At 48.9% G+C, this 25,362-nt stretch overlaps 1 protein-coding gene across 9 annotated transcripts in view; it reads left to right on the forward strand.

Moving 5' to 3' along the window:
- The first annotated feature begins 1,064 nt into the window (after positions 1-1,064).
- Irag2 (inositol 1,4,5-triphosphate receptor associated 2) overlaps positions 1,065-25,362 on the forward strand; it is a 54,840-nt gene continuing 30,542 nt past the window's right edge. For 4 of the 9 annotated variants that reach the window (XM_052175251.1, XM_052175254.1, XM_052175256.1 and 1 more), the window contains exons 1-5: positions 1,066-1,459; positions 13,268-13,342; positions 16,082-16,178; positions 18,037-18,183; positions 18,766-18,847. In XM_052175251.1, the coding sequence (XP_052031211.1) occupies positions 18,113-18,183; positions 18,766-18,847 (153 nt within the window). In that variant the 5' untranslated portion in view covers positions 1,066-1,459; positions 13,268-13,342; positions 16,082-16,178; positions 18,037-18,112. Of the gene's footprint in view, positions 1,460-13,267; positions 13,343-16,081; positions 16,179-18,036; positions 18,184-18,765; positions 18,848-25,362 lie in introns of those variants that run through there. The other 5 variants (XM_052175253.1, XM_052175259.1, XM_052175252.1 and 2 more) reach the window with 4 other exon arrangements.

Genomic DNA, 25,362 nt, shown 5'->3' on the forward strand with positions numbered 1-25,362 from the left:
TCAGGTGGCCATGCGGGCAGCTTTGGGGAATGGCTCTGCTTACAGAATGATGTTGAAAGGGCCTGTGGCCCTTTTTGCTTCTGATGTCACAAGCAGTGCTGGTGTGTGCAGGCACACGGTGGGGGGCCTGAGACTGATGCTGTCTTCCCCCTGCGTTGACTCTCCTTCCAAAATAGATGCTCTCGGTGCGTTAAGGTTTGTACTCAGGCTGTTCCTGGTAACCACTGATTCATCCGCACCCCATGGATTAGCTTTGCTGGCTATCTGAGAGCCGGTGCCAAACAGGAAGTGCCAAGCACTCAAGGACATTTGTGGTGGGAGATAAGAGGTAAAGAATGAGCTCTGAGTTCACAGTGGGAATATCCAGTGTGTTTCCAGCTGTGTTGAGGGAGACACTTCCGGTACTAATGCTCCGCCCACTTCCTATGATTGACAGTCCAAAGGAGAAAGGTTAAGGTCACAAAACAAAGACTCATTTCCCTCCGCACCCACTTTCCTATAAAAACCTGGTGTTGGTGTGTAAGAACTGAACTTGTCCCCCTTCTCCCAAGGTAGAACATCCGACAGGAGTGCCGCAGGTGTCTGAGCGAGCTTGTGGGGAGCGGGTCATGCTCACCCGGGGCTGCAGGGTTGCTCCTGAGCTCTGGGGTTGCTTTTCTTAAGAGCCTGTGTTTCTAAATGCTTTCACTTTTTCCTGTCTTCTCTAAAGAGTTCGTCACAGTTTCTCAGAGTGACTTGTGACTGACATGTCACTGAAAGCACGGGGTATCTCTTTCTCTCTGTCTCCTTTCCTTTTTAAAAATTCGACTTCACCAGGAGACAATCAGACATTGCTAAGCAGCTGCAAGATGCGCCCACTAGGAAGAGGCTCCACAAGGCCAGCCCAGAGCACGTGGACCAGGGGTCCGGAGGCCTTGGCAATATTAAACTTAATATCGCCTCAGATGTCCTTAAAACATGAAGCAAAAATGGAGGAAGAACAACAACAAAAAAAGGAACTGTTCAGTTGTCCCAGGAGGCTGGCCGTGAGCCCACGCAGAGGAAGTGCAGGGGTGCAGGGGTGTAGGGGTGCAGGGGAGGCAGTGTTAGCTGCCTGCTGGAGAAAGGGGAGTACAGAGGCTTAAGTGGCGTCTCAGGACTCCCTGGGGTGGAAGGAGCTGGGCCACCGGCCGGCTGGGCCTTGCAAACAGAACTGCAGAAGCTGAACCTGGGCTTATCGCGTCCCTGAGAAGAAAAGCACAGTTCCAGCTTCCTGTGCCTAAGAGCAAGTGTGAGCAAGCGAGCGAGCGCCCTTCACGCTGCTGCTCAAGCCTAGGCTGACCTGCGCACAGGACAGGGATCAGGATGGGGCCTGTGGACGAAGCAAGTCTCCGCTACAAGAACTAGAGGAAGCAATTCCAGAAGAACACAGCTCCCGGCGCCACCCAGACTCAGGAGCAGAAGACCAGGGCCGGTCAGTGTAAGTAGCACGTTCTAGCCCAGTTCATGTGGCCCAGGATGAGGAGCCAGGACCGCTGCCATTTTCCTGGATCCCAGCTGCTGGGTTAGCCTGTGGAAGGGTTAGGAAGCAGAGCTGTACAAGTTCCCCCTCCCCATCTCGGCCTCTGGCCAGGACCATAACCCCCCCCTCCTTCCTCGCACCCTGAACCCTGTGTGTGTGTGTGTGTGTGTGTGTGTGTGTGTGTGTGTGTGTGTGTACAGGGTCTCACTGTGTTGTTCTGACTGACCTAAAACTCTGTGTAGACCATGCTAGCCCCAGACTCACAGAGATCCACCTGCTTCTGCCTCCAGAGTGCTGGGATTAACCGGGTGCTTGCTTCTGCTCAAATACACTTTACCTTTTGAAACGGGTATTTAGAATTTTGTGTGCCAGCCAAAGGCTTATCATGAGCATTTACTAAGAATAATGTGAGAAGACAATTGTCAAATTACAAATATCAGGCTATTTATAAACCTGCTTTATTCTAGAAACATGAAAGGGAAAATATAAACCTCACCACTTAACGGACAGCTGCAACTTATTGATTTAGTGGGACGGATTTTTTTTTCAGACATAGGAATTCATTCGTCTTGTGACCTAAGTGGTGCTTGGTCTGTGTTTGTGGTGAATTTCTGTGCCTATTCCACTGTTGGTCTGAGGAAATGGCTGAGGCTTTTAATGAATTGCCTCCTTTTAGAATAGCAACATTGTTTAATATTTTATTGTTATTGTCTTGGGCTTTGTGCTCTCACTGGTTTTCAATGTTTCAGAAAGCAATAAAAACTGTTCTTTACCTCAGGAAAGTTACATGTTGTCGTTGCTTGGAGTTGTTGAAGGTTCTCTCCAGAGCAGAGTTGCTGTGTGGCAGCCTGGATAAGCAGCTGTGCCCAGCTGTGTGCTTCAGAGCCCATGCTCAGAGTGCTAGCCCACCCGCCCCTTACATCTGTCTTTTGGTGAAATTGATATTACATCTCAGAGTTTTGTGAGCAAGTAAGAATTTGGCTCCCTCTCTCCAAGGGTTCCCTGTGGCTTCTGAGCAGGAGTGTCTACAGCTGTGACACATCCCAAAGGCCGTTGCTGGGTTCCTCGCTGGTTACGGTCCTCCAGCCCAGCCTCCAGGGACGACTGTTTGGAATGTTATTAAACTCTGTGCCCCTGGCTTGAGCGCTTTTTTTCCATGTGTGGCCTTCCTTCCTAAATGGACCCGCGCTCAGGCTACCAAAATTCATGGAACTTGTAGATATTCGCATTTTGCCTGCCCAGAGAAGGCACACCTATGGGGGTTTTACTCAAGACCATTTCCTTACATGAAGGTCTCTCTCAAACACCTGTTAAAATCAACTTTTGGGCAAAGAGAACAGTTCACATTTCACAGTGCTTTACATAGCAGGTCGACTTGGGTCAGCAATGAGGGAGCATAGTAGACACACACACACACACACACACACACACACACACACATCCCCCACTGCCACCCAGGCCCAAAGTGTTCTGAGTCAGCTACTTGAATTATGAGTCGGAAAGAATGGTATTCAAATGTCCCCAGCTGTTCTGAAACTCTTCAGCTAGGTGAATAAATTAGCAACTGCTCTGACCCATCTCAAATGCATGTCCCAGCTGTGGGAGAATGGAATTGGTCTGTCTAAATGAGCAGGCCAAAGACGACCAATGCCCACAACAGAGATGAGGAAGCGGCTGGTCACATTTGATTCGGCATCTGAACAGCACTGAAGAACCCAGCCAGTTATTATTTGGCAGCAGGTCTGGTGGGCATGTGAGGTGGCTATGTGCGCACCTGCCCCTAAGGCGGGTGCTCCTTCCTGCTGTCAGCTTGCCTGAGTAACGGTTACTTATATTTTTCCTTTTAACATTGAATCTTTCCTGAGACCACCTGCATGTTTCCTTTCTTCCTTGATTATATACAAGTATCTTGTGTTGCTAAGCAGTATTGGGTATCTGTATCTCTGCTGTTGTTATTAGTTTTGTGTATTAGTATTTTCCCACCTGTATGTCTGAGGCCCCTGTGTGTCTGGTGCCTGAGGTAGCCAGATGAGGGAACGGGTTTATGCGTGGTTGTGAATTGTCATGTGGTGCTGGGACTCTAACCCAGGTCAGCAATGAGTGCTCTTAACTGCTGAGCCATCTCTCCAGCCCCTTGTTTGATTTTTTGAGTCTTATGTAGTCCAGACTGGCCTGGAAATGGCTACACAGTCAAATATGACCTTAAATTCTCCACCTTCTGTGTCGTTCTCCTGGGTGTAAATGCTAGGATCACAGGTTCCTGCCACCTTGGCAGTACCGGGCTATCAGCAGATACTTTGAAACGGAAGTGTCAAAGCATTCTTAGCTGGAGGTCAGGCATGTAGCATAGTCAAGGCTTCTTATCTGTAGGAAGCACAGACAAGAGCTAATCTGGCCCTCATGATGCCACCTGACAGATCACAAGAGGACCGCCCATAGGAACCAAAACTGCTCCTTTGGTGGGAATTCTGAGAAGAGCCTGTCTTGTTTTTCAAACAGTGTCTGCCACAGACTGGGGGAGGCTTTCCACTAGACTGTCTCACAGAAAACTTTTCTTGATGGCCTCTCTGTGGATGAGAAGGGGCTCTGGGGACAGATGAAGGTGACAATCACATGCCCTGCGTCCGCAGAAACTAGACGGATGGTGTCGGGGAAGGAGGAGGCATCTGGGTGACTGAGACACTCATAGATAAAAGGCACTGGAGTGGAATGTGACGAACCACGCCCATGTCCCAGCTCTGAAGGTCATGAGGAGATAGCTTGGGCTACGTAGAAAGTCCCTGTCTCAAAAATAAACCAAAGATGCAAAAGGTTGGGTGAATGAGGAAACAAAGTCGAAGAGAGTTTGCTCAGCAGCTCTGATGGGGTAGAGGGCCAAGCTTTCCGAAATGCAGATACAGATACAGAGCTGATGTGATGATGGCTCGGGATGCAAAGGTTCCTGCCACCGGGTCCTGCAACCAAAGTGTGAGTCCTAGAACTGGATAGGAAAAGAAAAGAGAACAGAAACCATTCCCACAAGATGTCCTCTGACTTCCACAAGCATGCATGTGCACACACACACACACACACACACCACAGGCATGCATGCACTTGTATGCAGAATAAATAAATATAAAGAAAAATGCAGGTGTAGACGAGATATGCAGATGCTATAATATGGTGGCTTCAGGGCAGCGAACTTAAAGTCAAACTAGCTTTAACTAGTGTTAAGAATCCAAGTCTGTAAGAGCAGCTGCCAAATTTGGGCAGGGTGTGTGGAGTGACATGCTCTAACATGGGAAGCTCTCTTACCTCCCCAGTCTGCCTAACTAGGATCAGGGCTGGAAGGGTTGAACCTCAGCCTTCAGCAGAAAAGCGGGGAAGCCGTGGCTGCCCAGAAGGTAGCAGGAGCCTTTCACCTGACCTTTGAGAAAGTCACACACGCAGGTCTGCACCTGGGTCCTCCCCGCAGCCCCTCAGCTCCCCAGGGGTGGGGGCTGGGGACAGATCTGTGCTTCCCTCCACAGCCCAGAGCCTCAGAACTCCCCTGCCTCTGCCCTTGCTTGGCACTGGACCAGTGGCACTGACATTTCTATTACTTTTGAGTGTGACATTCTTCCAAGCCTTCTGAAAGGAACATCTATGTTGGTCCGTGTGGTCTCCCTGACTGCTAGCAACTGAGTAGTTTTCTTACTGCACACATTTTTAAATGGTTTCTTCCTAACCCTGTGTATCACACAAACCATGCATTGTTTTCTTTTTGTTTATTATCTATTAGGTTTTATTATTATTTTATTATTTATTCATTTGCATGTGTGTGTGTGTGTATGCACTTGAGTGCAGATGTCCTCCTGGAGCTGAAGTTACAGGTAGTTAAAAGCCCCCTGACTTATGTGCTGGGAGCCCAGCTCAGGTCCTCAGAAAGAGCAGCAAGCAAGCATTCTCAAGTGTTAGACATTATTATTATTATTATTAATTATTAATTGTTATTATTATATCTTTAATTCTGAAATAATATAATTACAGCATTTCTTCCTTTCCTCCCTCTAAACCTTCCCATATACCCCTCCTTTTTTACTGTCAAATTCATGGTCTCTTTTTTATTAATTGTTGCTACATCCGTGTGCATGCATGTGTGCGCACATGAATTCAGTTGCTTTCAGAGTCCAGAAGAAGGCATTGGATCCTGAGCTACAGTTCCTGGTGTTTGTGTGCAACTTGACATGCGTGCTTAGAACTGAACTCATGATCTTAACCACAATGCCTGAGCTATTTGCATTCATATCATATTCTTTTCTCTTTCTCTCTGTTTTTGGTCTCTCTGTCTCTGTCTCTTTTTGTTTTCTGTCTCTGTCTCTCTGTCTCTCTCTCTGTCTCTCTGTCTCTCTGTCTCTCTCTCTCTCTCTCTCTCTCTCTCTCTCTGTGTATGCATGTGTGTATTTTGTTTTTTGAGACAGGGTCTTACTATTTGCTCTGACTGTTCTGGAACTCACTCTGTAGTTCATGCTAACTTCAAACTCACAGAGGTCTGCCTTCCTCTGTCTCCCGAGTGCTGGGATCAAAGGTATACACTGTGCCAAGCCCTTATCCATGTGATTTTTCAACTCTCTCCTTCCTGCAAAGTCATAAAACATTCAGGCCTTAAGTGTACTGTTCAAGTATATTGAAAGCACGCAAGAAACACAGAATTTCTGCCAGTGACTGCCCATCCCTGTCTCACTGCAGTTAGCAACCATGGAGCTACCAGAACAGCTGGGCTGGGCTGGAATGGAGGGAGGGAGGGTGTCCTCTGCCTCTGTCTTGTTGTGTTTACAAGTAACATGGTTTAAGTTGTTGGGCTGCATTTTCTCTCTGAATATCCCATGCATTGATTCTGTCTATTATTAGAAATCTAAAATATTTGCTGTTTTTGTTGTGGATAAAGACACGGGGAGCAATCGTGCACATAACTCTGTGGGGACATGAGTGCCACAAATAAACACCTATGTGTAGAGTAGTAAGTCATAGCTTAGTCTTTACTATAATTAAAAAAAAAATTCTACCAAGAAACTGGAGTGATGGATCAGCAGTTAAGAGCACTTATTGATCTTCCACAGGACCCCAGTTTGGTTCCCGGCCCACAACCATCTGTAATTCCAGTTTCAGGGGATCTGTCGCCATCTCCTGGCCCCCTCTGGTACCGCACTTATAATGTACACATACATGGAGACAAAACACTCATACACATAAAATTAAAATAGAAATGAATCTCTAATTTCCTGCCCCACTGAGTGCTCCAAACTCCTCCAGTGCTGTGTGAGGGTCTGTGCTCCCCAACTTCAGTCTTTGCAGTTTGGACCACACTGGCACGTCATCCATCTTAATTCATATTTGTAGGTAACTGTCATGTTGAGCGGTTTTCTGACTGGCTGCTGTTTTGTTGTTGTTGTTGTCCAAGGTATTTATTAATAGATACACAGATCATTAGATCAATAGTTTCTTTGTTAATGTTGATTTAAAACTGCATTTATTTACCAATTTTGCAGTATTCAATAGAAACCTAGAACCCATGTTTAGTATTTTGTTTGTTTAATTGGTGCTGTTGGTGCCGTGATGCACCCTGGCTCTGGGCTACCTCCTAGCCTGCCAACCTGGAGCCTTGAGCCTGGGCCACTGAGATATACCCACTGCCAACTCTGATGTATAGATTTTTAGTTTATATCTGTGCTCACACTCATGCCTGTGGAAGTGAGGGGACAGTTGTTTTGGAGTCAGTTCTCCCTGGGGATTGAACCCAGGTCACCAATTACACAGCAAGTGCCAGCACTCCCTGAGACATCTCACCAGCCCCTGACTCTTGTCTTTTAATACCCAGGACAGGAAGGGTCCTTCACTTTTGTCGCCAGCCACATGTGCTGTGTTGTGAAGATGTCTGTGGTAGGTGTGTGGCATCGCTGATGATGAATGCTGCAGTTCTGATAACAGTGGAGTTTGATTTTCAGCAGCTAGTTGAGCGTTAGACCTCTGCCGGAGAGCCGTCCGTGCACTGTCATTTAGAAAGCTGCTTAGGTCAGCTTCCCTCGTGGAAGGGCGTCTGCAACCTTTGGCCTCAGAGGAGCTGCACCCACCGGAGGCAGCAGGGCTCTTGTTTGCCCTGGTCCTTCATGAAGCCTGAATGGCCCTGACTCTGCAGCTCCCACTCTGTAAGTCCACATGGGAACAGGAAGCCATCATCTGGCCTGTTCTGTCCAATGGAAAATATGGAACTTGCCACGGCTCTCTGTGAAATTAAAAGCTTCCAGTAGACGGTGTTGTTCTTGCTCATGGCATGTCTGGGGCGTACACTGGGCTGGTAGTACGGAGGGAATTTTACATCTGTGTTTTGGAGCTGTATGGCCTTGAGAAGGCCTTGACTTGTAGAAGCATCAACTACTGTTTGTAATTTGGGAGGAGACGCCTGTGTGCTCCCTACAGAGAACACAGTTTCTCAAATCTAAGGGGTTCCCAGGGCGTGATGGCTCATACTGGTAACCCCAGTACTGGGAGGCTGACTGGAGTGTCTTTGGTTGGAGGCCATTCTAGGCTACACAGTGTTCCAGGCCAGCCTAGGCTAAGATACATAGCAAGATTTTAACCCCCAGAAACGAAACGAACACAAACAAGCAAGCATTCAGGGCTAGGGGAGGCTCAGTGGGTGATGTGCCTGCTTGGCAAGTATGAGGACCAGAGTTCAGTCCCCGTAGCTGCCATGATAAATTCCGGGCGTGGTCACGTGCATGTAATCCAAACAGATGTGGAGAATGAGCCAAAAAATAAGGATATGAGCTGGGAGGGAAACCTGATGGAGGTCACTGGGTGTGGGGTGGTCGGAGGAAGGAGGGCACTGGGTGGGGGCGGTCGGAGGAAGGAGGGTACTGGGTGGGGAGCGGTCGGAGGAAGGAGGGCACTGGGTGGGGGGTGGTCGGAGGAAGGAGGGCACTGGGTGGGGGGTATCAGAGGAAGGTGCAGAGATGAAGGGTTCCATCGGTTTGTATACTGGCTCATGTAGCCAAACTGGTGAGATGCAGGTTCAGTGAGAGAACCTGTCTCAAATATTCCGGTCGATAGTGGATCAGGAAGCCTTGCCGTCCTCTGGTCTCTGGGTATGTGCACATGTGTTAATGCATGTGGACCTAGTTTCCTATTCTTAGCTATGATTCAAACACTGTGGGCTATCAAATAACATTTTCTCACATAGCTTCAAGAGTTGAATGGGCATTATCCCCAGTCTCCAGCATTTAAGGGATAAGGCTTTAGAAGCCATCGGGGAAACAGATTTTAGTTATCCTGTATATAGATTTTATGCATTAGAAAGATGACTTTTGTTTTATATTGCTTTTTGAGTTGGGGGGAGTATCTCCCTATGTAGCCCAGGATGGCCTAGAACTTGTCATCCACCTGCCTCAGGCTCCCAAGTGTTGAGGTGACAGGTGTGCACACTGCCACATCCAACTCAGAAGGACACTTTATTTGTTTGTTTGTTTGTTTGTGTTTTTATGTGAGAGTGTTTTGACTGTGCACATGTCTGTGTGCCATGTTTGGCCTGATCCAGGCAGAGGCAAAAGAGACCATTAGATCTCCTGGAGCTGGAGTTACAGAGGGAGTTGCAGGAGGTTTTGAGCAGCCACATGGATGTTGGAACCAAACCTGGGTCCTCTGCAAGAGCAGCTAGCTGGCACTCGTAACCGCTGAGCCACGTCTCGCCTCCAGCCCCACAGAAAGGCAAACGTCTCATTTCAGAGAGTAGTGGGGTTCAGTCTTCAGGATGGTGCTCACATCGACATATGACTCTCTGGAACTATATATGACTGTAAATTAAAAATTGCCTTTCTAAATTGGATCACTGTCCAGCAAGCCCCACTGATCCTTCCATGCCCTGCAGCAGTAGGACTGCAGTGTGTACCACACCCCCCTTTCCTATGATGTCAGGGATCTGAACTCAGGCTCTCGGGCTCTGCCACTTCGTCTCCTCTTTCCTTTCTTCTATTTAGGTTAGACTCTCAAAATGTTCTTTTCTTAAAATATTTGTTAATTTTTAATTTTATTTTTTAATTAAAAATTATTCTGTATGTATGAGTGTTTTGTTGACACGTATGTATATGTACGTGAGTGCCTTATACCTGAGAACTTCAGAAGAGAACATTGGGTCCCAGACATTACAGTTGTGCATTGTCACGTAGGTGCCAGGAACTGAACCTAGGTCCTTTAGCAGAGCAGTGAGTATGCTCAACCACAGAGATCAAGATTCAGTCACTCATTCATTCATTCATTCATTCATTCATTCATTCATTCATATGTGTCTGATGATTGCAGGTGTGTGTGTACACTTGTACGTCAGAAGAGGATGTTGGATCCCAGAGCTAGCATTACAGGCATCTGTGGGATGTCCAGCTTGCTGTGTGGATGCTGGGATCCAGGGATCTAGGGGATGTCCAGCTTGTTGTGTGGATGCTGGGATCCAGGGATCTAGGGGATGTCCAGCTTGTTGTGTGGATGCTGGGATCCAGGGATCTAGGGGATGTCCATCTTGCTGTGTGGATGCTGGGATGCAGGGATCTGTGGGATGTCCAGCTTGTTGTGTAGATGCTGGGATGCAGGGATCTGTGAGATGTCCAGCTTGTTGTGTGGATGCTGGGATGCAGGGATCTGTGGGATGTCCATCTTGCTGTGTGGATGCTGGGATCCAGGGATCTAGGGGATGTCCATCTTGCTGTGTTGATGCTGGGATGCAGGGATCTGTGAGATGCCCATCTTGCTGTGTGGATGCTGGGATGCAGGGATCTGTGGGATGTCCAGCTTGTTGTGTAGATGCTGGGATGCAGGGATCTGTGGGATGTCCAGCTTGTTGTGTAGATGCTGGGATGCAGGGATCTGTGGGATGTCCAGCTTGTTGTGTAGATGCTGGGATCCAGGGATCTGTGGGATGTCCAGCTTGTTGTGTGGATGCTGGGATCCAGGGATCTAGGGGATGTCCATCTTGCTGTTCGGATGCTGGGATCCAGAGATCTAGGGGATGTCCATCTTGCTGTGTGGATGCTGGGATGCAGGGATCTAGGGGATGTCCAGCTTGTTGTGCGGATGCTGGGATGCAGGGATCTGTGGGATGTCCAGCTTGTTGTGTGGATGCTGGGATGCAGGGATCTGTGGGATGTCCAGCTTGTTGTGTGGATGCTGGGATCCAGGGATCTAGGGGATGTCCATCTTGCTGTTCGGATGCTGGGATCCAGAGATCTAGGGGATGTCCATCTTGCTGTGTGGATGCTGGGATCCAGGGATCTAGGGGATGTCCATCTTGCTGTGTTGATGCTGGGATGCAGGGATCTGTGAGATGTCCATCTTGCTGTGTGGATGCTGGGATGCAGGGATCTGTGGGATGTCCAGCTTGCTGTGTGGATGCTGGGATCCAGGGATCTAGGGGATGTCCAGCTTGTTGTGTGGATGCTGGGATGCAGGGATCTGTGGGATGTTCAGCTTGCTGTGTGGATGCTGGGATGCAGGGATCTGTGAGATGTCCAGCTTGTTGTGTGGATGCTGGGATGCAGGGATCTGTGGGATGTCCTTTGCTGTGCGGATGCTGAGATCCAGGGATCTGTGGGATGTCCAGCTTACTGTGTGGATGCTGAGATCCAAACTCCAGTCCTCAGGCTTACACAGCTTGTGCTCTTAACTGCCAAGCCATCTCTCAGCTCTCCCTTCCACATGACCCTAACGTAGAAAGGATTTGCGTCTCCTCCTTAGTTCATAAATCAGGAGCCTAAAGGACAGGCTACGCTGGCACAGAAGGGCAGAGATAGAAGAAGAAAAAAGGGGTGGTTTGGCAGAGGTCTCTTTCCAGGGTGCGTAAGATAACTATAAACAAGATATAGGCCCATTCATACAATTTTTAAAAAACACATAAATTAGGTAAAGCACCTAAAATGTGTCCCTGTGACAAGCTGAGCTTGGGCTTGAAAAGTCTCCATATCCAAAGCAACTTGAACAGGTGCAGTGTGCGTGTCTGTCGTCCTGGTCTCCAGAGGTGGCAAGACGACCAGGAATTCAAGGCTAGTTCAACCAGCCCAAGAAAAGCGACATGTTCAGCACTAGTGATGGTGGGCAGACACCATCCTCTTGAACTAAAGCCATACTTTATCTGACTATGTATAGTTATATTACATTATACATATTATATTCATATAAATACAGTATATAATTATATGTGATATAATTATATGTTTTATTAATAAATAAAATAGTTATATATCATACATAATTTATTTTATATCCAATTAAACATTTTTTCACTTTATTTTTATTTATTCTCTATATCTCACTCACTACCCGTCCTCTCGGTCACCCCCTCCAGAAATCCTTTGACCCTCCCTCCTAGTCCTCTGAGAGGGTGGAGGTCCCCCTGGATATGCTCCAACCATGGGTATGCTCCAACCCTGGCACATCAAATCTCTGCCAGGCTCAGCTAGAAGAACATATCCCATGTACAGGCAACAACTTCTGGGATAGCCCACACTCCAGTTGTACGGGACCCACGTGATGACCAGGCTGCACATCTGCTACATCTGTGTGGGATGAGGGGTGGGGTAGGACCAGCCCATGATGCTCTTTGATTGTTGGTTCAGTATAGATATATTATATAATATAATATATATCTTATATATAATATATAATTTATTTTATGTTTAATTTTTAAAGTTCTTTTCTCATATATTACATCCTGACTGAAATTTCTCCTCCCTCCTCTCCCCCCACCTCCCACTCTTCCTCCATTTCCCTTCAGAAAGGAGCAGGCCTCTCAGGATATTACCAATGTGGCATATGAAGTTGCAGTAAGACTAGACACTTCCTCTCCTATTAATGCTAGACAAGGCAACCGAGTAGGAGGGAAAGGGTCCCAAAGGCAGGTAAAAGGGTCAGAGGCAGGCCAGCTCCCACTGTTAGGAGTCCCACAAGAAGATTAAGCTATACAACTATAACATACATGCAGGCCTGGCGAGTCCCACAAGAAGACCAAGTTACACAACTGTAACATACATGCAGGCCTGGTCAGTCCCATGCAGGATCCCAGGTGGTTGGTTTGCTGACTATATATTTTTTTTAACTTTTAGAAAGTACATGTATATGTATGTATACGTATATGTGTGGAGGGGACCACATGGAACATTTATTTGTATGTGTATATGTATGTATATTTATGCATGTGTGTGAAGGGAACCACCTGGGACAGTTATATGTATGTGTATATGTATGTATGTGTGTATATGTATATATATGTATGCATGTGTGTGGAGGGGACCACATGGGACATTTACATGTATGTGTATATGTATGTATATGTGTGTATGTATATGTTCATGCATGCGTGTGTGGAGGGGACCACCTAGGAGTCATTTCTCTCCTCCCATCTGCAGGGTGTCAGACCTCCAATACATCAGCTTGGCAGTAGGCTCCTTACCACTGATCCATCTCCCCACCATGGCCTCTGTGAACTGTGCCTCTATGAGCTCCTTTGTTCTCTGCCTCAGGGTCTTAGTGCCGACCCACTCAGCTCCATGTTCAAAGTCCAGATCTTACTCATGGGCTAAACAATTAGGGAAATACTGTGAGAATTTTATGGTTATGAATGGCTTCCCTTAAAGAATAGTGATTAAAACTGGTCATTTTCAGCCTCTTTGGGCTGTGGGCTTCCTGTAGGGCCTGTTGTCGCTTGTGCTTTCGATTATATTATAGTCTGCCTGTCTTTCAATCTACCCTGTCACTCCCTCACAACAGGGCTTTTCTGACGAGTCCCCTCACTATGGTCCTCTGTCCCGCACAGACAGACACCGACTTCTACAGGAGAAACTGGTAAGCCTGAGATTTTTTTTTAATTATTTGGGTAACAACCGTGACTTGGCTATTACAGCAAAAACAAAATGTAATTGAAACCAGACATGGTAACTGCACCTCTTTAATCCCAGAATTCAGGGGCAGAAGCAGGCTGATCCCTGTGAGTCTATGGACAGCCTGATTTATGTGATGCATTTTAGGCCAGCCAGGGCTATACAGTGAGATGCTGTGTCAGAACACCCCTCCCCCAAACTACACAGAAAAGAAAGAATGGGCATGAACTAGAGACATGACTCAGGGGGTCTTCAGGAGCGCTGGCCGTCCTTCCAGAGGACCTGGAGTCCCTGTGCCCACATAGCCATTCACAACTATACTCCCATGGGTCCATTACCCTCTTCTGGCCTCCTCAGGTACTGCACTCCCATGGTGCATAGACGCAAAGGCAGGCAACGCAGCCATATACCAAATAATAATGATGATGATGATGATGATGATTTAAAAATTCACTCAATATGTATGAGAAGGCTGATACTACTTCCCTACAAAAAGATTACCAGACCCTTTGGATGCTTCTCCTCCTCTTCCTTTTGCTCTTCCTCCTCCTCTCCTCTTCTTCCTCTTCCTCCTCTTCTTCCTATCCTTCTCCTTCTCCTCTTCTTTCTCCTCCTTGTCCTCCTCCTGTTCCTCCTCCTCCACCTCCTCTTCCTCCTGTTCCTCCTCCTCTTCCTTGTCTCCTCATCTCCTCATCCACCTCCACCTCCTCCTCAGTCACTATACCATCTAGTGTAAGCGGTAGAAGTCTACCTTTTTAACCTCAGTACCATGAAGAAGAGGATAACTGTCCCCTGCCCCTCGCTCCTGTCCCCTGCCCCTCACTCCTGTCCCCTGCCCCTCACTCCTGTCCCCTGCCCCTCGCTCCTGTCCCCTGCCCCTCACTCCTGTCCCCTGCCCCTCACTCCTGTCCCCTGCCCCTCACTCCTGTCCCCTGCCCCTCGCTCCTGTCCCCTGCCCCTCACTCCTGTCCCCTGCCCCTCACTCCTGTCCCCTGCCCCTCACTCCTGTCCCCTGCCCCTCGCTCCTGTCCCCTGCCCCTCGCTCCTGTCCCCTGCCCCTCGCTCCTGTCCCCTGCCCCTCGCTCCTGTCCCCTGCCCCTCGCTCCTGTCCCCTGCCCCTCGCTCCTGCCCCCTGCCCCTCGCTCCTGTCCCCTGCCCCTCACTCCTGTCCCCTGCCCCTCACTCCTGTCCCCTGCCCCTCACTCCTGTCCCCTGCCCCTCGCTCCTGTCCCCTGCCCCTCACTCCTGTCCCCTGCCCCTCGCTCCTGTCCCCTGCCCCTCGCTCCTGTCCCCTGCCCCTCGCTCCTGTCCCCTGCCCCTCGCTCCTGTCCCCTGCCCCTCGCTCCTGTCCCCTGCCCCTCGCTCCTGTCCCCTGCCCCTCGCTCCTGTCCCCTGCCCCTCGCTCCTGTCCCCTGCCCCTCGCTCCTGTCCCCTGCCCCTCACTCCTGCCCCCTGCCCCTCACTCCTGTCCCCTGCCCCTCACTCCTGTCCCCTGCCCCTCACTCCTGTCCCTTGCCCCTCACTCCTGTCCCCTGCCCCTCACTCCTGCCCCCTGCCCCTCACTCCTGCCCCCTGCCCCTCGCTCCTGTCCCCTGCCCCTCGCTCCTGTCCCCTGCCCCTCACTCCTGTCCCCTGCCCCTCACTCCTGTCCCCTGCCCCTCGCTCCTGTCCCCTGCCCCTCACTCCTGTCCTCTGCCCCTCACTCCTGTCCCCTGCCCCTCACTCCTGTCCCCTGCCCCTCGCTCCTGTCCCCTGCCCCTCGCTCCTGTCCCTCCTGTCCCTGCCCCTCACTCCTGTCCCCCCTCGCTCCTGCCCCCTGCTCTTCACTCCTGTCCCCTGCCCCTCGCTCCTGTCCCCTGCCCCAACCTTGTTTTTATTTTGGTGTGAGCTGTGAGGACTTGGTGATGTGTGAACATCCTGTTAACTGCTGTCCAGGGCTGTTCTCCCTGGTTTTGTTTGTAGGTGCTTGGGACGGAACCTTGGAACCTCATGGGTGCTGGCAAAGGCTGTGCCTGAACCATATCTCCGGCTTTTTAACTTTCTACTTTGAGACAGGGTGGTACTACGTTGCCCAGGTTTGCCCTACACCCACTTTGTGGCTCTGGCAAGTCTTGAACTTGGATGCTCCTGCCTGCCTCCTGGGAATCCTGACTCTCAGCCTCCACCTCCAGGGCAGGCTTGAATGAGAACTTGGGTTTGTTTGGGAGAAGCTTTGCTCTGTGACAGCCTCACTCAGGGACCTGTCACATCCTGGCTACTTTTTTCTTTGAAATTTTATGTGTTTATTTTTGTTTTACGTGTGTGGATGTTTTGCCTGCAAATATGCCTGTGTACTACGTCGTGAGCACTGCCCACAGAAGGCAGAGGAGAGTGCTGGATCCTCAGGCTCAGGAGTGTAAACGGCTGAGTCACCGCGCTGGCTCCTGCTGGAAACCAAAAACCGTGTCCTCTGCTCTCTAACACCTGTTTCCTCCTTGTTTTAAGAACTACATTTTTTTAAATTGAGAATTTCATACAATATATTTGGCCAGGGTCACAGCCCTCCAAACGCCTGCAGACCCGCCCCATCTCTGCTCCTCTGCCTTCATGTTCATTTGCCCCATTCCTCCCCAGTGGGCCTTTTTTTAAGCTGAAGGAATTATCTTGAGAACTATGGGGTGGAACTTTCCTTTAGACAGCTAATAACACTGGTTTTTCTATTCAGAAGCAGCCCTGCCACAAACCACAGCAGACGCAAGAAGGAAGCAGACATCAGGTACCCCTGACCCGGAAACACGCGTTCCAGCGTACACCCCTGCTGGGTAAGTGTGGACGCTCCCTTCCCTGCAGCCCACACATAGGTGGGGAGGGCTTCCTGCAAAGAGACAATAATTAATAACAATGAATCTGACCAGGGAGATCTATTGGATATTTGTCTATGGATTCAATTGATTTAAACCAGAAGATCCATTCTATACCAGGTACCTTTATACATTGAGAATAAATCCTAAAATAATAGGACCTAAATTCAGAAAATATTCCATAGAAGATGGAAGAAATGAGCCAGGCAGAAAAGGGAGACGGCTTTGGTGTGTGGTGTGTGTGTGTGTGTATATGTGTGTGTATGTGTGTTTGTGTGTGTAAGGATTCCGGTGGGTGGAGTGGGAAAAGCAAAACCAGCACTCAAACAAGAAGGAGGAACATGCTAGCTGCGGCCTCTGTGGAGTCCGTGCTTATGCGGGTTATGAGGGGTTAGTAAGAATGAGGAGAAATCGGTGGAGGCTGGGACCTGGTGGCTGTTCTGTAAAGCCAGACCAAAGGTCAGAGAAGGAGTCCTGTGAATGGCTGGGGGCCAGCCACCATCAACCCTGCCTGTGTTTGTTTATCCGGGAAAACTCTCAGCTGAACACCACCCTCACGGTGGAATTGAGGCTGCATCCTGTGCCCTCAGCCCTCAGTTAACTTTATTGTTTCTCTGCACAGTCTGATGTGGAGGATGCCAGTATAATCCTCATTTGCTGGATCTGCCGTTGTGGGCTGGGGACAGGATCTGCCATTGTGGGGTTGGGGACAGAGTGTGCCTGAAGGACACGCTACCCCTCAGCTGCTCCTGGCCCATTTTATTTTTCATTGAGAAATATTTTTAGATTATTCTATCTTATTTTATGTGTGTGATTGTTTTGCCTGAAAAAGTGTGTAAATGGACACCACGTGTGTCCATTGCCCACAGAGACCAGAAGAAAGCGTCAGATCACCAGAACTGGACTTATAGAAGATTGTGAGCCACAGGGTGCTGGGAACCAAGCCGAGGGAGGGGCTCCTGAAGAGCAGCAGGTGTGCTTAAGAACTGTGTCTCCTGCCTGTAGTTCTCACTTGACAGAGGGAGAAGCAGAAGACTATCAAACATAATTTGCCTGAGATCATGTATCCCTTTACATACAAGTGAATTAGGGCCCTGAGTGGAGGTGTTATTTACCTACTACCACACAACCTGCAAGAGGCAAAACAGGGGTATACATCAAAATATTGTGATGGATAGAAAAGCTGCATTTAAAAAAAATTAAATGTGGCATCTTCTGTGCCCTGAAATGCAACAACTCCCAAAAGGAATGGTTTCTCTCCAAAGCCCGTTTCCTGCAACACTTGGTGGTTTCTGATCACAGAGAAAACAGCTTTTCTCCTGAGGAGACTGCAAAATTGCTCTGGAAGGCTGGGTACCACATGCCTGAGGCTCTTCTAGCCCCTCCGTCTCCATAGCAACTCTTCAGCGCCCCTGCTGAAACACACAGTCAGCCACAGCCTGTCCTGTCCTGAATGGCCATGGCTGTGTTCTGATACAGCTCCGGTCCTGAAAACCCCACTGTTGAGCATTGTCTGCTGGCCATGCATCGCAGGGCTGCGAGTGGTTCAGCGGACAAGGGTTTCTGTCCTCTGGTACCTGCACCTCAGTTTGTGGGGTTTGGTTTTGTTGTTTGTTTTTAATAAACAGTGGATATTTCTACCTCCATGTAGCTAGGCGTCTAGGGGTTCTAGAATACAATGTTAATAGAATTGGATTGGTTTTTACTTTTTCAGACGTGGTGCAACCAATCTCTTAAGTGAGAAATGTTTAGTCTTTAGGATGATTGAAGATAATTGGCATCGGAAGCTCACCTCTGCTCTCATTCTTTCCTGCCACAGATGCCCTGTGTCTTGCGGCCTCGCAGCAATCTAAGGCTGGAACTGACACCTGTCTCATGTGCCAGAAACTCAGCCCATGCTCTGTGTAAAAGACCCCCCAGCGCAGAAAACACAAGATGGGGCTTTGGACGTGACCAGAGGGTCCCAGTAAGTGAGGCCAGGGCCGCCACCTCCTCCGAGGGTGTGCCTGTCTGCTAACGGGCTGTATTTTATTGTCATTGTTACTTCTTTGCTGATTTTGGTGGAGCTTCTCCCGCTTTCTGAAGATCCACAGTTTAGGATGCAGGCATTGTTTTTTTTTAATTTCACAAGACGGCTCTGAGGAGCACACTACATTTTTACTGCTAAGTTAACTCCGATGAGTCTAGGACACGGTCCAGACGCCCTACACCTTAGTCCTCACCTGCCCTTTAAAGCCAAAAGCCTGGTTTTTAGAAAGTGATGATGATCGATTGATTGATCGATTGATCGATCGGTGAAGTTGGCAGGGCTAACCCCACCCCCACCCCACCCCAGTGAGAGTCCCTCTGCTCCTGAGTCGAGGAACCAAGACTTTGAATTGCAAATGTCGCATTTTCATTTCTGGTTGGCTTCTCTGTCCTGAGTAACTTCTCTCTGGAGGAAATAGGACTCTCTTCCTGCTTGATAAGAAATTGGCTGGTCTGAGGAGGGGGACTGGGAACCCTGCTAATTTTTGCAGGAAGCCACTCTTTCTACCTCCATTGCCAGGTGCCCACTCCCCACAGAAGGCTCCGTCTTGGAAACGGAGCTTCTAGACTGTACCAGAATGAACGAGGACCAGAGTACAGATGTGAGTATGAACAGAGATCTGTCTTGTTCTCAGTCCCACTGTGTTCTGACCCTGTGGGGGCTGTTCCTCCTTCCTCCCCTTCCTTATAAGGAATATTATGGGATATCGTAGGACTCACTCGTATACATAAGAAACATCTAACTTTGAAGCTAGGAAGTTAAAATTCAGTCATTTAGGGGCTTTCTATTCCACGCAGAGTATAAATCTGGGTGACCGGCTGGGAAGTTGGCTCAGTGGTTAAGAGCACTGAACACTCTCACAAAGGACCTGGCCTCAATTCCCAGCACCCACCTGAGGACCACCCCTAACTCCAGTTCCAGGGAAACTGAGACACTGTTCTGGCCTCCTGGGCCCTGCATCACGTGGTTCACACACAGGCATGCAGGAAAAAGACCCACACACATAAACAAATCTAAAATAAAAATAGAAACGAGTTTATGGGCTAAATGAGTAAAGGGAGAGATGGGTTAAGTGGTGAACTCTGTGCTGTGTCTTGTTTTTGTATTTAAATTTGCTAATGGCTGTAATAAATCTCAGATGGCAATGACTTCCTAGGACTTGAGATGGGGCTAGATAATCTCCAAGGCATTGGCTTCCTGACAAAGAGAGCGCGTTGCCAGAGGCAGGTGCTAGTGGTAGCCTCCCCTAAAGTGTCAGTATCATTACAGACTTATCAGGTCCTAGGGAGCGCCTCCAGGTCAGACAGACATTCCTTCCTTGGTGTTCAGGATGACCATCCATCATAAAACTCTCAACCGAACAGATTTGAGAACTGTCATAGCCTTGGCACACCTCAATCACATCCCCGTCCCAGTCCCATACACCCATCTAGACCTCTCTCCACATAGCCCATTCCTAGGAGACCATCAATCTGCTCCTGTTTGCTGTCCTGACAAGCTACAGAAGGACCCACAGCCTCTTCTCTTTGACTTTGCCACTGTCAGCCGCTGAGGATTTTAATTTCTCTACCTCCTCACCGACACTCCTTCTCTGCAGCCAGCTCAGAAAATGCAAAGTGAGACCCTCGTGGGTTTGGATTTGCGTTCCTCTTATGAATAATGGCGTCCGTCATCTTTGCATGTTCCTGCTGGCCATTATCTATTTTCAATGAAAATATGCCTCCTGAGATCACCCTCTCACTTTAAAACAAGTTATCCCTTCTGTGCTTATGTTTATGAACTCTTCTCATCCTTCCTGCTACGTACATGCACCAGGTTCTTATACATCTGTAATTTCTGACGTAATTATGTATAGCTTTTATATGTAATTACTCATATATGGTTTCTAGTCATTGGTACCCACCTCACCGAGGAACTAAGGACAGGAAATAAAAGGGACATGAGTCCTCCTTTGCTGTTACTTAGCTTTCTTCTAAAGTTCTAATACAGGAAGTTGGCCCCAGCCGCTCACAGGATGTTTGGTTGTTAGTAATTTCCTCTTTATCTGGCACCAATTTCACAAAACGAACAGGGAAGCAGCAGCATGCATTGAGCATCAGACACGGTCGGGGGGAGAAACATTTCCACAAGCCTCCTTAGCCCTCTCCTCCTGCCAGAGTGGGTGTGGCCTCTGCATTGGCCCCTGGCATTGAGGGAGTTAAATCATTCATCCAAGATGGCTCAACTAGTAAGTAGCAAACTCAGGGTTCAAATTCAGATTCCTATAGCCTCAAAGGACCTTTCAACACCCCTCTTAGACACCAAGTTTAGATGCCTCCTTCGCTGTGGTCACTGGTGGTCCGATGCCTAAGAGACGGACCACCTTGTGCATCTGACTGGAGCTGGTCCTCCGATCAGTGGGGTCTGTGGCTGAGTTGTTTTGTCTGTGCTCCTGACATCCATGCAGGAGCAGATGCCCCAGAGTCGCAGCAGAAGCATCTCTAGCATGCTGCTGGAAGAAATGTCTGGGTCCCCTGCCACCTCCTTACAACCCCAGGAAGCTGCCTTACTCTGTCAGCTGTACAGTAGCCTCATCTACCGGTTCTCCATATTGTCACCGCAGGTTTCTGTTCTCCAAACACGCTCTACAGCCTAAGACTGCCATCCCCACCTCTCCCCCGCCTTGTCCTCTCAACACATCCCCAAAAGAAAGCCCCGCTTCTCTTGCCACCCACCCCTGAGCATTTCCTGGTGAGCTCTGACTCTGAGTGTTCTCATGAATAATGAGAACAGGAGAACATGGATTAAAATAAGTACAGGATAAACATGAGCAGAACCCATAATCCATGTTCACCAGAGTTCACAAGGATGCTGGCCTCTCCCCAACCCCTGGCTTTCCGCCACAGGTATCTGTCCACCTCTGCTCCTTCTGAAGAGCTGCTCACCTGCCCCAGCTCGTCGGACACCCGCCACACCTGGTTCCTACCTTCAGCACCCGTGTGTTATCTCTGTAGCTCAGCCAGACCAAGCAGGGCACACGTCACTATAAATCATACACGCCTGTCTGGGCGTTCCCCCACCATGTGTCAAAATTCTTTTTGGTTCTCAAGGCCAGTTTCAAAAGCCAACTGTTCCACAAGAGCTTTCTGTGGTAACAAGATGTTGGTGCTCGAAAGTCTCCACTTCTCGTAGCAGAGACTTCTAAAGATTGGGGTGTGAGGTCAGGTTTCCTGGGTTACCTTAGGCATTCTCCAGAAAAATCTATCAGTGGCAGAAGTGCCTTCCTTTCTGACTCTTCCCACCCCCTTTAGAGACACCAGTGACTCTTAAAATTGAAATTAATTAGATTTTGAAACATTTTGCCCGGGGGTGTGGGGGGGTGCGGGGGGGGGGGTGCATGTATCACAGCCCAGGAGTGGAAGTCAGAGGTCAGAGGTCAGTTTGCAGGAATCAGTTCTCCCCTCCTTCTAGGCGGATCCCGAAGATGAAACTCAGGTCAGGAGGCTGGGCAGTGAGCTTCTTGTTCATGGAACCATCTTGCTGGTTCTAACTAGATAATTTTTGAAAGACTCCCATAATTCATGCTGCCTGGAGCTCACTGTGTAGCCTAGACTATCCAAAGACCTTGGATCTCCTGCCTCAGCCTGTGAGTACTGGGATTGTGAGTATGCACCAAACCACCAGACTCAAGGCTCTAGTGATGCGTTCTCCCTTTCTGGGCACACTGAAGTCATTGTCGTATGTGTTTATCAGTCTCTGTGTGCGTGCGGGCAGCTCTGGGCACGCTCCTGCCATGGCAAGTGTGTAGAAGTCATCACAGCTTCCAGGAGTCCGTTCTCTCCTTCCACCGTGTAGCCCCAGGGCTGTCGGCAGGCTCTCGGCTTGGCAGCAAGCACCTTTATCTGCTGAGCTATCTTGCCGGCCCCAGATCCTTATTTTCGATCCTGGCGGTAAGCTTGGTGGACAGGGTTAGATGGGCAGTCTGTCCTTTAATCAGAACTTGAAAGGCATCAGTCTCTCCGCGGATTGGTAACCTAGTGTACATGCGCAGGGGTCAGGGTTTCCCCCTTCTGAATTTGCGTTCCTGTGAAGAAGTGCGCCTTTGCGAGGCTTTTTGCGCAGCTAAGGACATACATGCAAGCACATTCCTTTAGGTACATTCCATATGCACCTGCGCATGCGTGTCTGTATAGCCCAGCCCCTGCCTACGGGCTCCTGGAAGCAAGCCACGTAGGTCCACATGGAGGGAAGACGGTGGCTTCTGCATTCCTCTGCTCCACCTGCTGATGAGCAGGGAGGCCTTTCTTCTCGCGGAGCCTCTTCCCAGCATCTCCACCTCACCCCCCAGGGCTCTCAGAGGATGCCCTGGTGGTACAGCCTGAGCTGCATGATGTGAAAATAATAACCGTCCACCTTCCGGGACGGGGAGATGGCCCAGCGGTGCTGGGGACAGTGCTTAGGAGCACAGAGTCCAGCACTGCTGTTCCCTCCACAGCGGTGTCCATTTCCCCAGGGTCCTCTCAAGTCACAGAGATTTCTCTGGGACAATGGATTCTCCTCAGCATTGCTTCCTCCACTGGCCTAACCACCAAGTGCTTTGCAGACCTCCATGCATGCTAGATACTGTTTCTCCCCTCAGCGTCCTCCAATTAGAGAGTTCTGTGAATCAGCACTCAGGAGGCAGCATCGGGGAGGGAGGATAGAGTCTGAGGCCAGCCTGGTCTATGAGGTAAGAGCCTGCCTCAAAACAAGACAGACTAAAACTGATGCTCCCTTCCTCCTTAGTCTCTGATATGATCCTACAGAGATACTTGGCAGTATATATAAAGTTTTTGGTTATATTAAAGAGTTTAAAAATTTGTTTTATGTGTATGGCTGCTTTACCTGCATGTATGTATGTGGAACATACATTTGATCCCAAAGACAGCATTGGATCCCCTGGGACTGGAATTACAGACAGCTATGAGCTACCATGTGGGTCCTAGGAATTGTACCCTAGGTCTTCTGCAAGAACAGCCAGTGCTGTTAACCACTGAGCAGTCTCTCCAACTTCAAGACTCAAGATCTTTCTCTTCCTCTCCCTCTCCCTCCCCCTCTCCCTCTTCCTCTCCCCCTCCCTCTCCCTCTTCCTCTCTCCCTCCCTCTCCCTTTCCCTCTCCCTCTCCTCTCCCTCTCCCTCTCCTCTCTCTCTCCCTCTCCCTCTCCTCTCCCTCCCCCTCTCCTTCTCCTCTCCCTCCCCCTCTCCTTCTCCTCTCCCTCCCCCTCTCCCTCTCCTATCCCTCTCCCTCTCCCCCTCTGTGTGTGTGTGTGTGTGTGTGCTCTTGTGTAACACACTATGTACGTGAGCACTAGCAGGAGTTAGCAGCCAGTCTCACATCCTCTGGATCTGAGTTCCGAGCAGCTGTGTGATACCCAACATAGGTTCTGGGAACTGGACTCAGGTCCTAAGCAAGAGCAGCCAGTGCTCTTAACTCTTGAGCCATCTCTCTCCAATCCCAGCTTGGCTTCACATCAAATGCTCACAAATAATGTCTGTGGCTTGACCCAGAGTCAGAATGGTCAAGGGCATTTGGTTTAAAGGCTCCCCCCCAAAGAGCAAAGGATTAGGAGATGAAAATCTGCAGTTTTACTTTAAAAGTCCATAATTTGTTTTCTCCCTTCGATTCTCCTTCATGTCCTAACTCGTTTCTGTGTGAGACAGAGTGTCACCAGGAGAGCAGAGTCACTGGGGCAAAGCAGGGAATCGATAGAATACTGTCTCAGGGATTTTCTGGGCATTGTCTGTCCTGTCTTCTCAGGCTGTGTGTAGTCACAGCATTAATAACCCTGGAGAATAAGTAACATTGCCAAATACAAGACTGACAGATAACTGGTTCCAAATGAACCTCTCAGTGCTGGGTGTGTCTGCAGCTTCCAGGGTGCGGTGTGCTTTTGGTTACAAATCAAAAGGGGGAAAGAAAATAAGGAAATTTAGTTCTGTTTCTGTCCCAGTTCAGTAGAACACTGTTCCTCTCTTCAGAGCATTTAAATGGGCACAGAGTCCAGTTTGAGGTCTGTATAAACTCTGGCTACATATTTTTTTTTTGTCTTGTTAATTTGACTAGCATTAGCTGTCTAAACTCGTCCGGTAGTAAAATTATATTGGCAGCACCTGTTGATCAGAGGAAGAATTTCCATTTGCAAAGACTGTGGTTAAGGCAGCATTTAATTGAGAACAAACATCTTAGATGGCAACCCAGGCTCACCAATCCCTAAAATCCTGTCTTTGTGCACATTGAAATACTGTGTGTGTGTGTGTGTGTGTGTGGTGTACATGTGTGCATGAATGTGTGTGTGCATGAATGTGTGTGTGCACCTGTGTTTGCTGGCCCAGCCCATAGGAGACTGTCACTTTGTTCCATACCTTGACAACCCCACCCTGTGTTAACTCTTGCTCACAAGAGCAAGGGCTTTTATGTAAATGGGGTCAGGTCTCTATTTGAATGGACTGCCTGAGAGACAGACACTGTCTTCCTTGTGGTGTTCACTTCGTGGAGTGAGTCGGACTGCCACAGGTAAGTCAGTCTCCCACCTGCTTGATTTATTTCTTGGCTTTATTTGCTTTTAAACTATGTTCAAGAGACTTGCTCTCTCTCAGCTTCTCCAGGTCACAAGGTTGGTGGTGGCAGTTAAGGCCTTCTCCCCAACTCTCCTATACTACAACCTCAAACCTGAAATGGAATTTGAGGAACAAAAGTCCAACCCCTTTACTCTGGTTATTCTCATACGGTGGGTAAATACGTTGCTGGGCCACACTTACGACAGGTTAGGGTTGAGTTCTGCTGTGTCGTTCCCTGGTGGTTTGGGTTTATAAAGATTCATGACAAGAGTTAAATCTGACTGCTTCTCGGGAAACTCTTTAGGGTGATAGGAAACTCAGTTTGTGAGGTTTCTCTCAGACCGCACTGTACATTTGTGCAATCAGTAAGAATCCAGTATTTGTGAAACACTTCTGAGCATGGATCAGATCATGAGGTGGGAGCTTTCTACTGTGCAAATGCTGTCTCAGGTGACAGGCGTGTGGAAGGCTTGCTGCAGGGCACCCCACAGATGCTACCTGTCTGTGACATGATAGAGAAAGTCATACTTGTTTGCTGC

This window comes from Apodemus sylvaticus, chromosome 2, assembly GCF_947179515.1.
Source record: "Apodemus sylvaticus chromosome 2, mApoSyl1.1, whole genome shotgun sequence".
Classification (NCBI taxonomy): domain Eukaryota; kingdom Metazoa; phylum Chordata; class Mammalia; order Rodentia; family Muridae; genus Apodemus; species Apodemus sylvaticus.